We start from the raw sequence: 14,798 nt of genomic DNA on the forward strand, positions 1-14,798 counted from the left end.
CTCCCGTCTCCTGTTGTCACCTGTCTCTGTTTACTATATGCCATTTTCGTCAGTAAATCAGGTGCTACGCAAGGCTTTCGTCGTTTGTCAGTGACGTGGTGAGTCCGCTAAGAGCACCGCTCTCGCGTGAGCAACAAATGAAATTCTATCTGGCAAGAAGACAAGATGGAACCTAACCGTTTCAGACAAATGAATGAAGATGCTCTTCACTGCAAATTGCGCACACTATCCACCATGTTGAAAATGCAATACAGGTATACTAACAATGGGGAGAAATAATTTCTATTATCAGACTACGAAGAATTTTACTTTGAAAGATAAAATAAAGCAGATTTTCTATAGCGGGAAGGAGATAGAAAGGATGTGGATCGACTTGGAAAAGCAACGTTGCTACTGAAGCACTACACTGCGTATGCAAAATTCTGACTTACTTTTTGATGGCTTGATTACCGCTATGTTGTCTCAGCAAATTCACGCCTCTTTTCTTTTCTTTTCTCTCGGTAATTAAACTGCATTATTGACCGTTATTCTCACAGAGAGACGATGTGTACATGAAACGACAGAACATTTATTAACACAAGCACATAGAAAATTTTCCAAGAATTTGAACTAATTTTTGGTCATGTCCCTGTTCGGGCGCCAAGTGTGATGTTACAAAATAGAAGTGATGTTGCTATTCAATGGAAAGTTGGAAATTGAGATTTAACTAACTGTTTTATCAATCACAATTGGCGTAAGAATCATGGATTGACCATTGTCATAAAATATTGCATTATGAGATGTGAATAGTTTTTACTTGCGGTTTCGCGTGGCTTGAGGCAGTCACAACTAGCGTGCTATTGATTAAGAAGTTGCGTTATCGTCTTTCTAATTACTTCATGATCGTAGATACGATCATACCCGGTTGTGAAGTTATTGTTATGACAAAAAATTTCCTAAGGGACCAGAAAGTTCTTAAGGGCGCAAAAACAACTGTAACATCACACAAAAGAGAAATTCAATATTAAAGCTGATGCAAGAAGACGATAAAACAGTTTTCTTTTTATCAATGTAACACGCACATTGGACTGCTGAGTCTGTAATATTAGCAAAATGCATAATTAAAATGAAAATAATACTGAGGAGATGATAGGAATGAGCACTGCTAAATGATTCAGTATTCCCAGAACAAATATTTATTATAAACTAAAACATATATCGTACCTTAAGCTTAGTACTACAATGACGGTAGATTTTTATGTCCGTATCATGTCCACTGAGCGCTCTTTTATATAGCCATTGTCTTCTTTGAGTCGCTCGTGCGTCGTCACGGTAAGTTATAACAGTTCTTTACACTTCACTCAAACTTAAACATAACACGTTTTTATACATTTAGTAAAAATAATTAGATCAGACCGCCACAAATCTGCGTCCGTCTTACTCGGGAAAAACAGTAAAAGTCTTCTTAGCGCTCAAGGCTTCATTTGTTCTCCAGCGAACAAAATAGTGCAGGATCGTATATCTATCCGTATTTTTCTGTTTTTATTGCCGCCCAAAGACGACGAATTACATCACTAGAAAATTCCACCGTCGCTATGCGACGCCTCATTATACATTAATCATTATTTACAAACAAGTATTTGCCTTCTGGCTGAAAGTATTAACTACTCGTATTTGCTGTTTTAATGAAGTCAAAAATAGCGAATATCTCAGGGGGGGATGGAATGTTGAGAGCTACAGTTAAAAATACATAAAGGAAATGGTTAAACCACTAACATACCTCATATAAGTAGTATTAGGGAAAATGCTTATCCTCGTAGTCTAAACCAGTGTATTAGAATGGAAATACAAAAGAGACTTCAAATTAACACCAAATATCATTCATTCCTATCTTTGTTAAGGTTTTTGAAATTGTTAGGATTTCTCAGATGTCTACTTATTTTACAAAAAAACAAACTGTTAACAGAAACATGACATGGTTTCATGGAAGATCACTGCACAACAAATAAGTTAATGAATGTTTCCATAAACTGTACAGACTCCTTGACAGCGGAATGAAGACAATCGCCGTATTCTAATATCTTTCCAAAGCTTTCCACTCAATCAGCCATGGGCTGCTCATTAAGAAACTGATGGCATACGACATCAAAGACTTATCTATCCAGTTACTGTCCACATACTTGACAAACAGCAAGTAGTGTACTAAGCTTCTACGTAAAATAGTTAATAAGGTCCTAGAACTCCGGTCTTCTACAGATGTAGTAATCCAAGGGGTGCCACAGGTGTCAATCCTTGGTACCTTGGTACCTTGCTCTTCTTTGTTTGTGTCAGTTGTTACTGACACAACCCTTCAACCCACATATAGCGAGCTGTTCTGATGACATCTCGCTCTTGTTTTATGAGGAAGACTTGGAGGCATTACAGTCAGCTGTAACTAATGGTGTAACAGAAGTAGCATATATTTTTCCAAGTCAAGGCCTAGACGCCAACATCAGTAAATGCCAGCTACTAACATTTAAAACAACTAGCTATCATGAGTGTGCCAGCTAACAAGATTCTTCAAATCGACTGGGGTTTTGCTATCGATTGCTGCCTAGCGGTTTTTTTCTCACAGGGACAGAGTTGAATGCTGTTGGGTAGTTGGGAAGGGAGCCTATGAGTGACCACAGCAGAAAGCATGTTTACCACACTGTGGTAAGTAACAGCTGACTGGAGGAAGGTGTTCAGTTTGCAAAGTGTAATCGTAATGATGTACTGCCATATGCCATTGAGTGATGTCGTATATTCTGACCTTACAGAACCGAACCTGTATGAAATCATATGATATGTGGTTTTAGCACGAAGATCAGTTGATACTACCATGGATGCTTTTGGTAGTGGGCGGCAGTTGATACAAGTTGTATTGATGAGTATCCAGTTGTCATTTGGCTTTTAGAACACTGTGTGGTGGGATAGCGACAGGCAGTTTCTCAGTTTATGAATATCTACAAGTGAGAAGCAAGTGAGGTGCTGTAGTTGAGTGTTGCACTGAGCGCATGTTATTTGAGTTCTTGTGTAGGAATCTTTGATCTGTCCTGTTGGAACATAGAGCTGGGAGGACGAAGGTCTTAGTATTGTGAGTGAAGCACTACTTGTTCTTGATCAGTTGGATGCATGACTTGTTTGAAATAGTCACACTCAGAGACATGCTTATGGAATTCTGCCAGATGCACAATCTCATAAATTAAAGATATGTTGAGTAAATAATAGTCTGTTGCAGTATCTTATGTATGTATGTGTAAGCATTCGTTAATGAATATTTTAGAAATATAAAATAAGGTTATTGTTGCTTATTTTATGGCCAAGTCACCTCTGGCAGTTTATTAATTTAAGTCGGGATCCAGCTGGTTTCAGAATTTCGATAACTTTATATGTTTTTGTTTTTAATACACTGGATCAGCTGTTCTCAGAAATGCTTGTCTAACAGTCTCTTGCCCTTTTATGGGCTGCTGGTTACTATGGAGGGACAGCTTATCCTAAGATTCAGCTTCCGATAATATTTGCCTGTTATGATTGCAGTCTGTGGTTTCAATGAATTATTGAATGTCACAATGAACTCTCTTCCTGGTTAATGCAAGATACAATAAATTTCCATAGCACATGATGTTGAAATAAACAATATATGTGGTATAACATCAGTGGAAGCAGATAACATTAATTTTTATGGTGTCACCTTCAAAATAATATCTTTCTGGTATAAACCACATTAATCTCTTGTAATTATTCTCTTAAATGCCCTCTTAAATTGTAAGCAATAGCTTGTATCTGAAAGCCAACTGGCAAAAATAGTTCCAAGCCCAACTCTAAAACTGCATACTATGAAACAATCCATCCATTCCTTAATTATCATATTGAATTGTGGGGCTGTACAGCAGAGTTGCACCTCAATAGAATATTAGTATTACAGAAGAGAGCAATAAGGTTAATACATGGACTTAGGTCCAGAGAATCCTCTTGTGAAATGTTTGTTGTTGTTGTGGTTTTCAGTCCAGAGACTGGTTTGATGCAGCTCTCCATGCTAACCATACAGTAGAGCTGGACACCCTCGGGAAAAATTATGGCTGTAGTTTCCCATTTCTTTCAGCTGTTTGCAGTACCAGCACAGCAAGGACGTTTTGATTAGTGAACAAGGCCAGATCAGTCGATCATCCAGACTGTTGCCCCTGCAACTACTGAAAAGGCTGCTGCCCCTCTTCAGGAACCACACATTTGTCTGGCCTCTCAACAGATACCCCTACATTGTGGTTGCACCTACAGTATGGCTATCTGTATCGCTGAGGCATGCAAGCCTCCCCACCAACGGCAAGGTCCATGGTCATGGGGGGGGGGGGGAGGACGAAATGTTTATCCAGCAAAAATACTTAACAATATTTTTAATAATATTGTAAAAAAATTAGTAACTATCAGTAGGACTCTGAAATTTCTCATACATGTTCCTGTCCTAATTTTTGAAAAACTAGCAATTTATAGTAGAAAAAAATTAATTAACATGAAATATTAGGAAGCAATCCAGACGTATTTACAAACGATATTACTTGTTAGGACTATACAGATACAAAAAATATATTTCAACTTAAAACATTCAAGGAGGCATTTTAAAAAGTCAAGGTTATTTTATGAAGCACATTTAAACACAAAATCGAGACTATGATTGTTTTATGAATGACACTCAGACAATACTATTTCCTCGTAATTTTTGTTGCAATGAGCTTTCCTTTTCTTGAATATGGGTCATATTTTGCAATGGACATACAAATGCATTGCTACATTTCATCCAGAATAAATATTGCTAAAGGAAGATTATTCAAATTCATTTCATAGATATTTTTTATTAACATGATCCAACAGTGCTGGGGTTGGTTAACACTTGGTGAGTGACCATCTGGGACTTCCAAGCAATTTTGGCAAATGGGGTGCACTGAGCCCTTGTGATGACAATTAAGAAGCTACAGCGTCCTAAGTGAGAAGTAACAACTCCAGTCATAAAAACTGACAACAGCTGGGAGCATAGTGTGCTGACCACATGACCCTCCAAATTTGTGTCCTGTGATGCCTATTGGCCAAGGCTAACACAACAGTAAATCGGTGCTATTGGATCTTCCAAGGCCTGTTTCGATTGCGTTTATATGATCCAGAATAAAACAACTGCATACAAATGATAAATGAGTGCATTTGTAATATTGTGACTTATAGTAATGATTCTAATTTTAGAACTGAAAAGGAATAGGTCCTAGTATATATCAAGATTATGAGTACTATCAGTAGACGGTCATTATAGTACTGGTGCGGAAATATGTAGTTGTAATAGCAACAGAATTTCCAGTATACACTATAAATTAATTAAAATAGAAAATGTTTTTTAAATTTCTGTAAGTATTTGTATTACTGCTACTTTTAACATATGATTTGACAAGCACTAAGCATATGAAGACATATTTTTACAGCAATTATCAAGAGAACATCAAGAGGAAGACTGCATCACTGACTCAAGTCTGTTGTGAGATCACTTAGTAATCACTTGAAGGTGAACATGGGCTTCTTGGTTCCTGCTGTTCAACACTGCAAAGAAAACAAAGAAATCAAGTTTCTAGACACAGATTATGAAGTATTTTAGAAATAATTTTTCATTTCTTAGTTATGTGATAAATGAAAAGCATAGTAATGTTGTCAGCTGGAGAGGACTAAAAACAGAAGCTTACTTGAGATCTATGCTTCTAAGAAACCACACAAAATATAGATGCAGATGTGAGAAGTAGAGGAGTACAAATTAAAAACAGTTAATGAAGAAGGAGTAAGAAGAAGAAAGAAGCCATAGTTAAAATAAAAAAACAACACATCAAAACAATAAGTATGCGTGACTTTTTCATAACAAAAATGTAGTAGTACGTATGTATAAATTAGTAGTGTTAAGCTATATAATTTTAACAGCCACCACTTGGAGCAAGTTCATAGCAATTCACTACATGTTTGTGGAAAGTTTTGAATTTTGTAGTGTCGGCTGCAGTCAGTAGAAAAGATGCTGTAAATTATGATGATTGCAGTATTATAGTTTTTAGAGGTCATAGAAAAAATGAATTATACAACTTGACATAAGTTGCAAAGACTTCTATCATGACAGTGCACAGCTAACAATAGATAATTTTTTTATATATGAGGACACAAATGAGTTATACGATTTTACATAAGTTGCAAACACTTCTATCATAAATGTACACAGCTGACAACAGATAGTTTGTTTTATATATGGGGATACAAAAATTAACATCAGATCTTTTGCAGAGGTCACCTGAATCACGATACTCAGTTATCTATAGTAGAAAATTCACAATCAAATATTTAATTGGAAAAACGAGTTATGGTTTTTAAAAGATGTCTTTTAAAAATATTAACTGAATTGATGTTTATATGTGATTGTCAGTTTTAAATTTAAAACACTTTCAGATAAATCAATATAAAACGTTTATCTACAAAATTATTATGTTAAAACTGCTTAGCACAAATATAATTGTGCAACAGATCTTATAGCAGATTAAGTTCTCTATTTGAAACATTGATTCAAAATTATTACTTCAGAGACCCAGTTTTAAAAATTCTCAAGTGTAGCTGAAAGGGAAAACTGATGAATTAACCAAACTACAGTATGATGAGCTAACATAGAAAAATAAAGAAATTAGCATAATAATATATACACAGCAAGTTTTCTCAATAATCACTCTAATTCAATGCAGAAAACTTATACAAACAGCTCAAAAGATGGTCTACTGAAATATATACAAGAAAGAATTAAATGAATTTTCTGTTGGTCTAACCTATTCTATTCTAGAAATATCAAAACAATTAGCTCTGTCTCAGTCATAGCTGTCACAAATTGGATAATATTTTAAATAAAATTTTAAAAGCCAGTTATCCTGCAGATCTGTCTTCCTTATTCATACAGATAATAGAATCACTTACAGATCTTTCTTTTTCCTAGTTGTAATGCTTATTCTTGAGATTTATTTGAATATCCATTAATTAGTTTAGTTATTAAAATCGTACACAGTTCTGAAAAAGTTAAGTTCATTTCCGAAAATACATTAATTTTAGGTTACCTCCTGTTTGGATTTAAGAAGGGCTTGTTTACTGAAAGTATCAACCATAGGATAAAATATTTAAATGGCAAAACATCACTATTAAATGTTAATATTTTGGAAGTATGATTAACAATTATTCTTTCCTTAAAATTTGTGTAACAGCAAGGAGACAGACATAGAAAGGAGCTCCATCAGTTTATAAACAGATTAATGTTCTGAGTGAGATCAGAGACTAGCATTTTTCCCAAAGCTTTCAAATTACAGTTGTATCATGTTCTTCTGATATGGTAAAGATGTCAAAACTTTTACTGATAGAGAAATAACATTCTCTTTAGTGACAGAATAACATCTTAATCAATTTTTTTTGGATGTGTTCATAAGAGTTTTGTAAACACACAATTATTTCTGTAGTTTCAGCATGAAGAAGGATAGCAAATAATGTAATCCTACTTACTGTGCATATATTGGGTGATCAAAAAGTCAGTATAAATTTGAAAACTGAATAAATCACGGAATAATGTAGACAGAGAGCTTCAAATTGACACACATGCTTGGAATGACATGGGGTTTTATTAGAACCAAAAAAATACAAACGTTCAAAAAATATCCGACAGATGGCGCTTCATCTGATCAGAATGGCAATAATTAGCATAACAGAGTAAGACAAAGCAAAGATGATGTTCTTTACAGGAAATGCTCAATATGTTCACCATCATTCCTCAACAATAGCTGTAGTCGAGGAATTATGTTGTGAACAGCACTGTAAAGCATGTCTGGAGTTATGGTGAGGCATTGGCGTCGGATGTTGTCTTTCAGCATCCCTAGAGATGTCGGTCGATCACGATACACTTGCGACTTCAGGTAACCCCAAAGCCAATAATCGCACGGACTGAGGTCTGGAGACCTGGGAGGCCAAGCATGACGAAAGTGGCGGCTGAGCACACGATCATCACCAAACGACGCGCGCAAGAGACCTTTCACGCGTCTAGAAATACTTTTTTTGGGTCTAATAAAACCCCATGTCATTCCAAGCATGTGTGTCAATTTTTATCTCTCTATCTACGTTACTCCGTGGTTTATTAAGTTTTCAAATTTATACTGACTTTTTGATCACCCGGTACATTACAGCAGTGTAGCGACAGGTCTAAGTCTTCGCGAAAAAGTAATAAGAATTGGTAAGTGAGCCACAAGAAGGAATCCATTAGTTACCACAGGCTGGAAGCCACCTGTCTGGCAACGCATAGGACAGAATAAATAGAAAGGCAAGCAGGTTGCTTAACGAAGGCAGCTGACCACAGCAGAAAATAGCACAGCACAGCAATAGCCACCGCGATGGACGAGGCGATGTCACTGCACCAGGGCTAGTCTCTGTTATGAACGTCATGACTAGCCACGAGTTTTAGGGAAAAAATATGTCTGAGAGAGGAGACGTGCAAATAGTGCTGTATTTTGAAGCAGAGCAGATTCATCATTGACTCGTCATCGAGCCATCTTTTCCATATCGCCGCTGAGTTCTGTAGTACCACTATGATGCCAGAGCCACCTCAGGCTACAGGACAATAGAGCATTGTTGTTAGCAGCAGCCACAGATTCGAGTCCGGGCTGCAGCCCCTGTCTTGAGTGCAGTTCCTGGTGGGACTTGGTGCCTCAGCAGCGCCAGCCTGCCACTGTCGCTTGCTGCTGCCAGTACCGAATTCTAAGAGGAACTTGTTGCCAAACCACCAACTACTATCTGACTCCTGTGCAGGAGCAACGGGTCGAATCCCGAACAGAGCTGTCTCTGTGTCCCAGCCCGGTGAATGGCATTGGGGCACAGGGGGCTGAACAGAGGGCCACTGTCATCGTCAAGAGAAGAAGTGCGCTGCTGATGACACAACTGGCCTACTAAGCTGCCACCTGTCCATGGGCCTTCTGTCAGAATTGCTGGGGGTGACACAGCATTCTGGGTGGATACTGTCACCCATACCTCACTAATGGCCAGGGTCAACGAGAAGAGGCATGACTTCTTCCGTGGATCGCTAAATAATATGTACAGAAGCTAATTAAGACGCTGTTTTGTTGCCAAAGGTGTTTGACTGGGCCACTTCGACCCCACCACTCATCCTCCGTAGGCTTCAGTAGGAACGATGCACGAGTAAATTTGCAGGTGAATAGGAGCTGTACAGTGTGCAAATACTTAGTACGCAGAGCCGTCAGCTCCAGTAGCAACAACTGCTCTTACCCGGCTAAGCTCGGATGACAGCTATGCCTATGTCATTCCATACTGGTTCATTTCTATTGCAGAGTTCATCAGTCTTAGTGCCTGGCAAGTGGTGGAGTGCCAGACTATAGGGAACCAATGGCTCGGTGTTTTCAAAGGGAGAGAAACCTTGAGAAAGGGAGAACGTGCTGGCCAGGAAAACAGTCAGACACCCTCTGTAAAGGGGTAGGTCAGGACAACATGGGCAATGTGAGGTCTGCTGCTACCCTGTTGGAAGATTGGACCTAATGGCAAGGTGATATTCTGGCCATAACACCGTAGAAATGTAACAACTATGTTAACAAGAAGTACCAACACGCCAGTTGCTAGGCACATACGACGATGGCAAATACAATCTGGTAAATCAGGCCTCCTCGCATTTTCCACACTTGGACACGTCCATCGTAATGGTGTATTCAGATTCGGGAGTCGTCTGAAAAGAAAGGGTAGTGCTACTGTGCTGTCCAGTGTTGCTGTTTGTGGCACCACTGTTGGCGCACCTGTGTCTGTGTCGCATCACTTGAAGCTGCAACAGCTGTCACCGTGTTGACAGTTCATGGTGCTCCATACATATACCTTGCTCCAGACGACATCGTATTATCCGTACGGATACTTGTCTTGTTGCAAGGAAACGTACACTCTGACTCAACGTCCGTGGAGTGGCTGCACAGTTATGCACAGCCGAGCAAACTGTATGTCTGTCGTCTCGTACAGCAGTAGCCTGGGGCGCTTGAGATCATGCATGGTGTTGAATACGGTCCTCTTGACACCATTGTTTTCCACATTCGCTTGACAATCGTAGGATCGCGATCAACGCGAGTAGCAATATTGCGGAACGATAAATTGCAGTCACAGTACGCTACGAACTTGCTGCTGATAAATGGCGACACGTGCAGGTAGACGTTTCCCGTTCTTCGCGAGGCACGTCATCTCGCAAACCAACAATATTCACCTGCGATCACTAAACGAGAAACCCTCTGCATAATCTTCCCTTAGTTATAGGGTAAAGGCGCTACCCCTGTCCACTTTGTGCGGTTGCCCTGAAAGCTAATAATCTACACTTAACGTCTGCAGGGTGACGCAAAATCCATTAATATTTCGAAACTCAATACGTCACGGGATAATGTAAGTAGACACTTAAAAATTGACGCTCATGCTTGAAATGGCATCGGATTTTATTGAAACAAAAAAATTGCACAAAATTACCAACAGACAGAGCTTTGTATGACACAAAACCAGTAATTAGCATAACAACTGATTTTTAGCAAAGATGATGTTCTTTATAACAAATACTCAACTATCGGCTGTCACTCATTAAAAAAACGTGTAAGTCGAGGGACAACGAGGTGAACAGCACTGCACGGCATGTTAGTAGGTATGGTGAAAAACTGCATCTCTAATGACGTCTGATGATTGCAGTAGACTTGCGACTTCAGGTAACCCCAATACCAATAATTATGCGGATTGAAGTCTGGGGACCTGGGAGGCCCAACATGACGGAAGTGACGGCCCAACACACAATACTCACCAAACGATGTGCGCAAGAGATCTTTCAAACGTGTAACAATATGGAGTTGAGCGCCATCCTCTGTAAGTCTTACCGGCCGGGGTGGCCTAGCGGTTCTAGGCGCTACAGTCTGAAACCGCGCGACCGCTACGGGCGCAGGTTTGAATCCTGCCTCGGGCATGGATGTGTGTGCTGTCCTTAGGTTAGTTAGGTTTAAGTAGTTCTAAGTTCTAGGGGACTGATGACCTCAGAAGTTGGGTCCCATAGTGCTCAGAGCCATTTGAACCATTTGTTTCTGTAAGTCTTACCTTGCAGCAGGTGTTTATCAGCCAGGCTAGCGATGATGTGATTCTGTTAACATATCAGGGTACCTTGCACCCGTCACGCTGACAGTTTGAAAAGCAGCACCTCGCATTTCCTCGAAGAAAAAGGTTTCGACCACGACCGATGGGGTAAGTCAACCTCACACCGTGACCTTCTCGTCATGCAGTGCGGCTTCCATGACAACTCTACGATATTCTGCGGTTGTGGGTGTTAACAGATCCTTCGAGGGTGAAATGAGCTTCGTTGGTGCAGCACCATCTGTTGGCCGGTTTTTGCACTCATCTTTGGTTTAAGTAAAACCTCACGTCACTTCAGGCAAGTGTATCAAGTCTTACCTCTCTACCTACATTATTCCTTGAATTAACGCATTTTCAAATGTTAATGGACTTCCGGGTCACACTGGACATTTACATGACTACCTGCAATTAACGGTTAAGTGCCTTGCAGAAGATTCATCGAAACATTTTCATTCACACTATTTCTCTACACGGCTCGTGTTGTCTGTAGTTCAACCATGCCTAGACGGTCAATACCGCGGTTCGATCGCGTCCGCATTGTTATATTGTCCCAGAAAGGGCTCTCAACAAGGGAAGTGTCCAGGCGTCTCGGAGTGATCCAAAGAAATGTTGGTCGGACATGGAGGAGATGCAGAGAGACAGGAAGCGTCGATGACATGCCTCGCTCAAGTCGCCCAAGAGCTACTATTGCAGTGGATGACCGCTACCTACGGACTATGGCTCGGAGGAACCCTGACAGCAACGCCACCATGTTGAGTAATGCTTTTCGTGCAGCCATAGGACGTCGTGTTATGACTCAAACTGTGCGCGATAGGCTGCATGACGCGCAACTTCACTCCTGACTTCCATGTCGAGGTCCATCTTTGCAACCACAACACCATGCAGCGCGGTTCAGATGGGCCCAATAACATGCCGAATGTACCACTCAGGAATGGCATCACGTTCTCTTCACAGGTGAATGTCGCATATGCCTTCAACCAGAAAATAGCACCACGGTCGCAGGTTCGAATCCTGTCTCGGGCGTGGATGTGTGTGATGTCCTTAGGTTAGTTAGGTTTAAGTAGTTCTAAGTTCTAGGGGACTGATGACCTCAGACGTTAAGTCCCATAGTGCTCAGAGCCATAAAATAGTCGGTGACGTGTTTGGAGGCACCCCAGTCAGGCTGAACGCCTTAGACACACTGTTCAGCGAGTGCAGCAAGGTGGAGGTTCCCTGCTGTTTTGGGGTGGCATTATGTGCGGCCGACGTACGCCGCTAATGCCACCCTCCGACCGATAGTGCAACCATATCGGCAGCATGTTGGAGCGGCACTCGTCTTCATGGACGACAATTCGCGCCCCCATCGTGCACATCTTGTGAATGACTTCCTTCAGGGTAACGACATCGCTCGGCCAGAGTGGCCAACACATTCGCCAGACATGAACGATATCGAACACGCCCGGGATAGCTGTATGGACGACGTGATTCAGCAACCACTCTGAGGATCTACGCCGAAACGCCGTTGAGGAGTGGGACAATCTGGACCAACAGTGCCTTGTTGAATTTGTGGATAGTATGCCACGACCAATACAGGCATGCATCAATGCGAGAGGACGTGCTACTGGGTATTAGAGGTACCGGTGTAGACAGAAATCTGGATCACCTCTGAAGGTCTCGCTGTATGGTGGTACAACATGCACTGTGTGGTTTTCATGAGCAAAAAAGGGCGGAAATGATATTTATGTTGGTCTATATTCCAATTTTGTGTACAGTTTCCGGAACCGAGGTGATGCAAAACTTTTTTTGATGAGTGTACAATATGAAATATAGGTGTGCACTCTCCTTTATCAGTGTTTCACTAAACGCTACAAGTATGAACACAGATGACGAGACTATGGTTGTGGGTGCGTGTAATTAGGGGAATGTTGTTTTTTTCCCATTTCCGATTACATTCGTGAAGTGAGTCTTAGTGGATGGTTTTTTCTGTCTCCCGTCGCACAACTCCTGTGGTTTTACCTGTAGATACAGTGTGACTGTATCGGATCTGCTGTCGACAGCAGGCAAGCCTGTGAGGGTGCGCTTTACCTGGCTTGAGTGCTTCTCCACCCAGGTTGCAAGCTCATCCATGTGGATAGACTCTCACGCAAACAATTGATAAATATCCTGTTCCACTGTAGATATCGGGTAAAATAACGTGGCTCTTGTGCTGAAACACATTATCGTCCTGAGTGGCGGGCGACTCCATTCTCTGTTCCGAGGGGCGACCACCTCACCTCCCTGTCGCTGCCTACCTGCGCACTTACGGCGTTCTTGTTGGAAAATTTGGAAATTTGTGGTAAGTTTCTACTGAACCAAACTGCTGAGGTCATCGGTCCCTAGGCTTACACAGTATTTAAACTAAGTTACGCTAAGGACAACAACACACACACCCATGCCAGAGGGAGGACTTGAACCTCCAACGGGGGGAGCCGCGCGAAGCATGGCAAGGCGCCCTTAGACCGCTCGGCTACCCCGCGGGGACGTTCTCGTTGATCTCTCTTTACTACTAGGTGTCATAATTAAAGTGCAGCTGCCGGTCGCAGTGGCCGCTGGGCGCTACAGTCTGGTCGGCCGCGGTGCCGTGCGGTTCAAGGCGCTGCAGTCCGGAACCACGGGACTGCTACTGTCGCAGGTTCGAATCCTGCCTCGGGCATGGATGTGTGTGATGTCTTTAGGTTAGTTAGGTTTAAGTAGTTCTAAGTTCTAGGGGACTAATGACCTCAGATGTTAAGTCCCATAGTGCTCAGAGCCATTTGAACCATTTTTTGCTACAGTCTGGAACCGCGCGACCGCTACGGTCGCAGGTTCGAATCCTGCCTCGGGCATGGATGTGTGTGATGTCTTTAGGTTAGTTAGGTTTAAGTAGTTCTAAGTTCTAGGGGACTTATGACCACAGCAGTTGAGTCCCATAGTGCTCAGAGCCATTTGAAAGTGCAGCTACTCATGGACGTTCAATGCGAACTGTAATTATCGTATGGAAACGAAACTCGATAGATATGCTAATGTGTTAACGTGTAACCGATTTAAGCTGGAAAAAACATTAGTTCGAGTTGTGGCCATAAGGTGTAAGTCTGGGGCAGTACACTGTATGACGATATGACATTCATGCTGTCATTTGACAAGCCACAAATGGAGTGAATAGTATGCCTATCGAGAAGAGAGGCCGTGCGCCTGTTATTGAAACTGTTATGTGAACGGCATCAATTACAGTGGTGCACTGAAGGAGTATCGTCGACTGAAGGTCTGAGGAGATGCCCGATCTCATTAAATGGTTTAAAGAAGATGATAATGAAATTCTAAAACAAAGGTGAGCTTGGTGTAGCACCTGTAAGAGGTATCTGTTGCTGTAACTGACCTTGCAGCACGTGTCCCAGATAGTGTAAGAGCTCGTGCAGTGTCAAAACAAATGTACATCCCCTGATCAACAGTATAGAAAGTTTTGAGGTTTATTTTGCACTGGTGCTCGTCAAAGATACAGACGATGCTGCAACTGAGACCTCACGATCTGCAGCAACGGCAAGATTCTATGGAGTGATGGGGCATATTTTACACTACAGTGTGCAGTGAATACACAGAATGCCGAATTTGGAGTAGTGTTAAAG

The 14,798-nt window shown here is 41.3% G+C and overlaps 1 protein-coding gene across 3 annotated transcripts in view; it reads right to left on the bottom strand.

The window, feature by feature from the left end:
• Positions 1-4,565: 4,565 nt before the first annotated feature.
• The window catches only part of LOC124595141, a 259,333-nt gene continuing 249,100 nt past the window's right edge, over positions 4,566-14,798 (bottom strand). For all 3 annotated transcript variants that reach the window (XM_047133742.1, XM_047133743.1, XM_047133741.1), the window contains one exon: positions 4,566-5,577. In XM_047133742.1, the coding sequence (XP_046989698.1) occupies positions 5,526-5,577 (52 nt within the window). In that variant the 3' untranslated portion in view covers positions 4,566-5,525. The remainder of the gene's footprint in view (positions 5,578-14,798) is intronic.

This window comes from Schistocerca americana, chromosome 2 (assembly GCF_021461395.2).
Source record: "Schistocerca americana isolate TAMUIC-IGC-003095 chromosome 2, iqSchAmer2.1, whole genome shotgun sequence".
Classification (NCBI taxonomy): domain Eukaryota; kingdom Metazoa; phylum Arthropoda; class Insecta; order Orthoptera; family Acrididae; genus Schistocerca; species Schistocerca americana.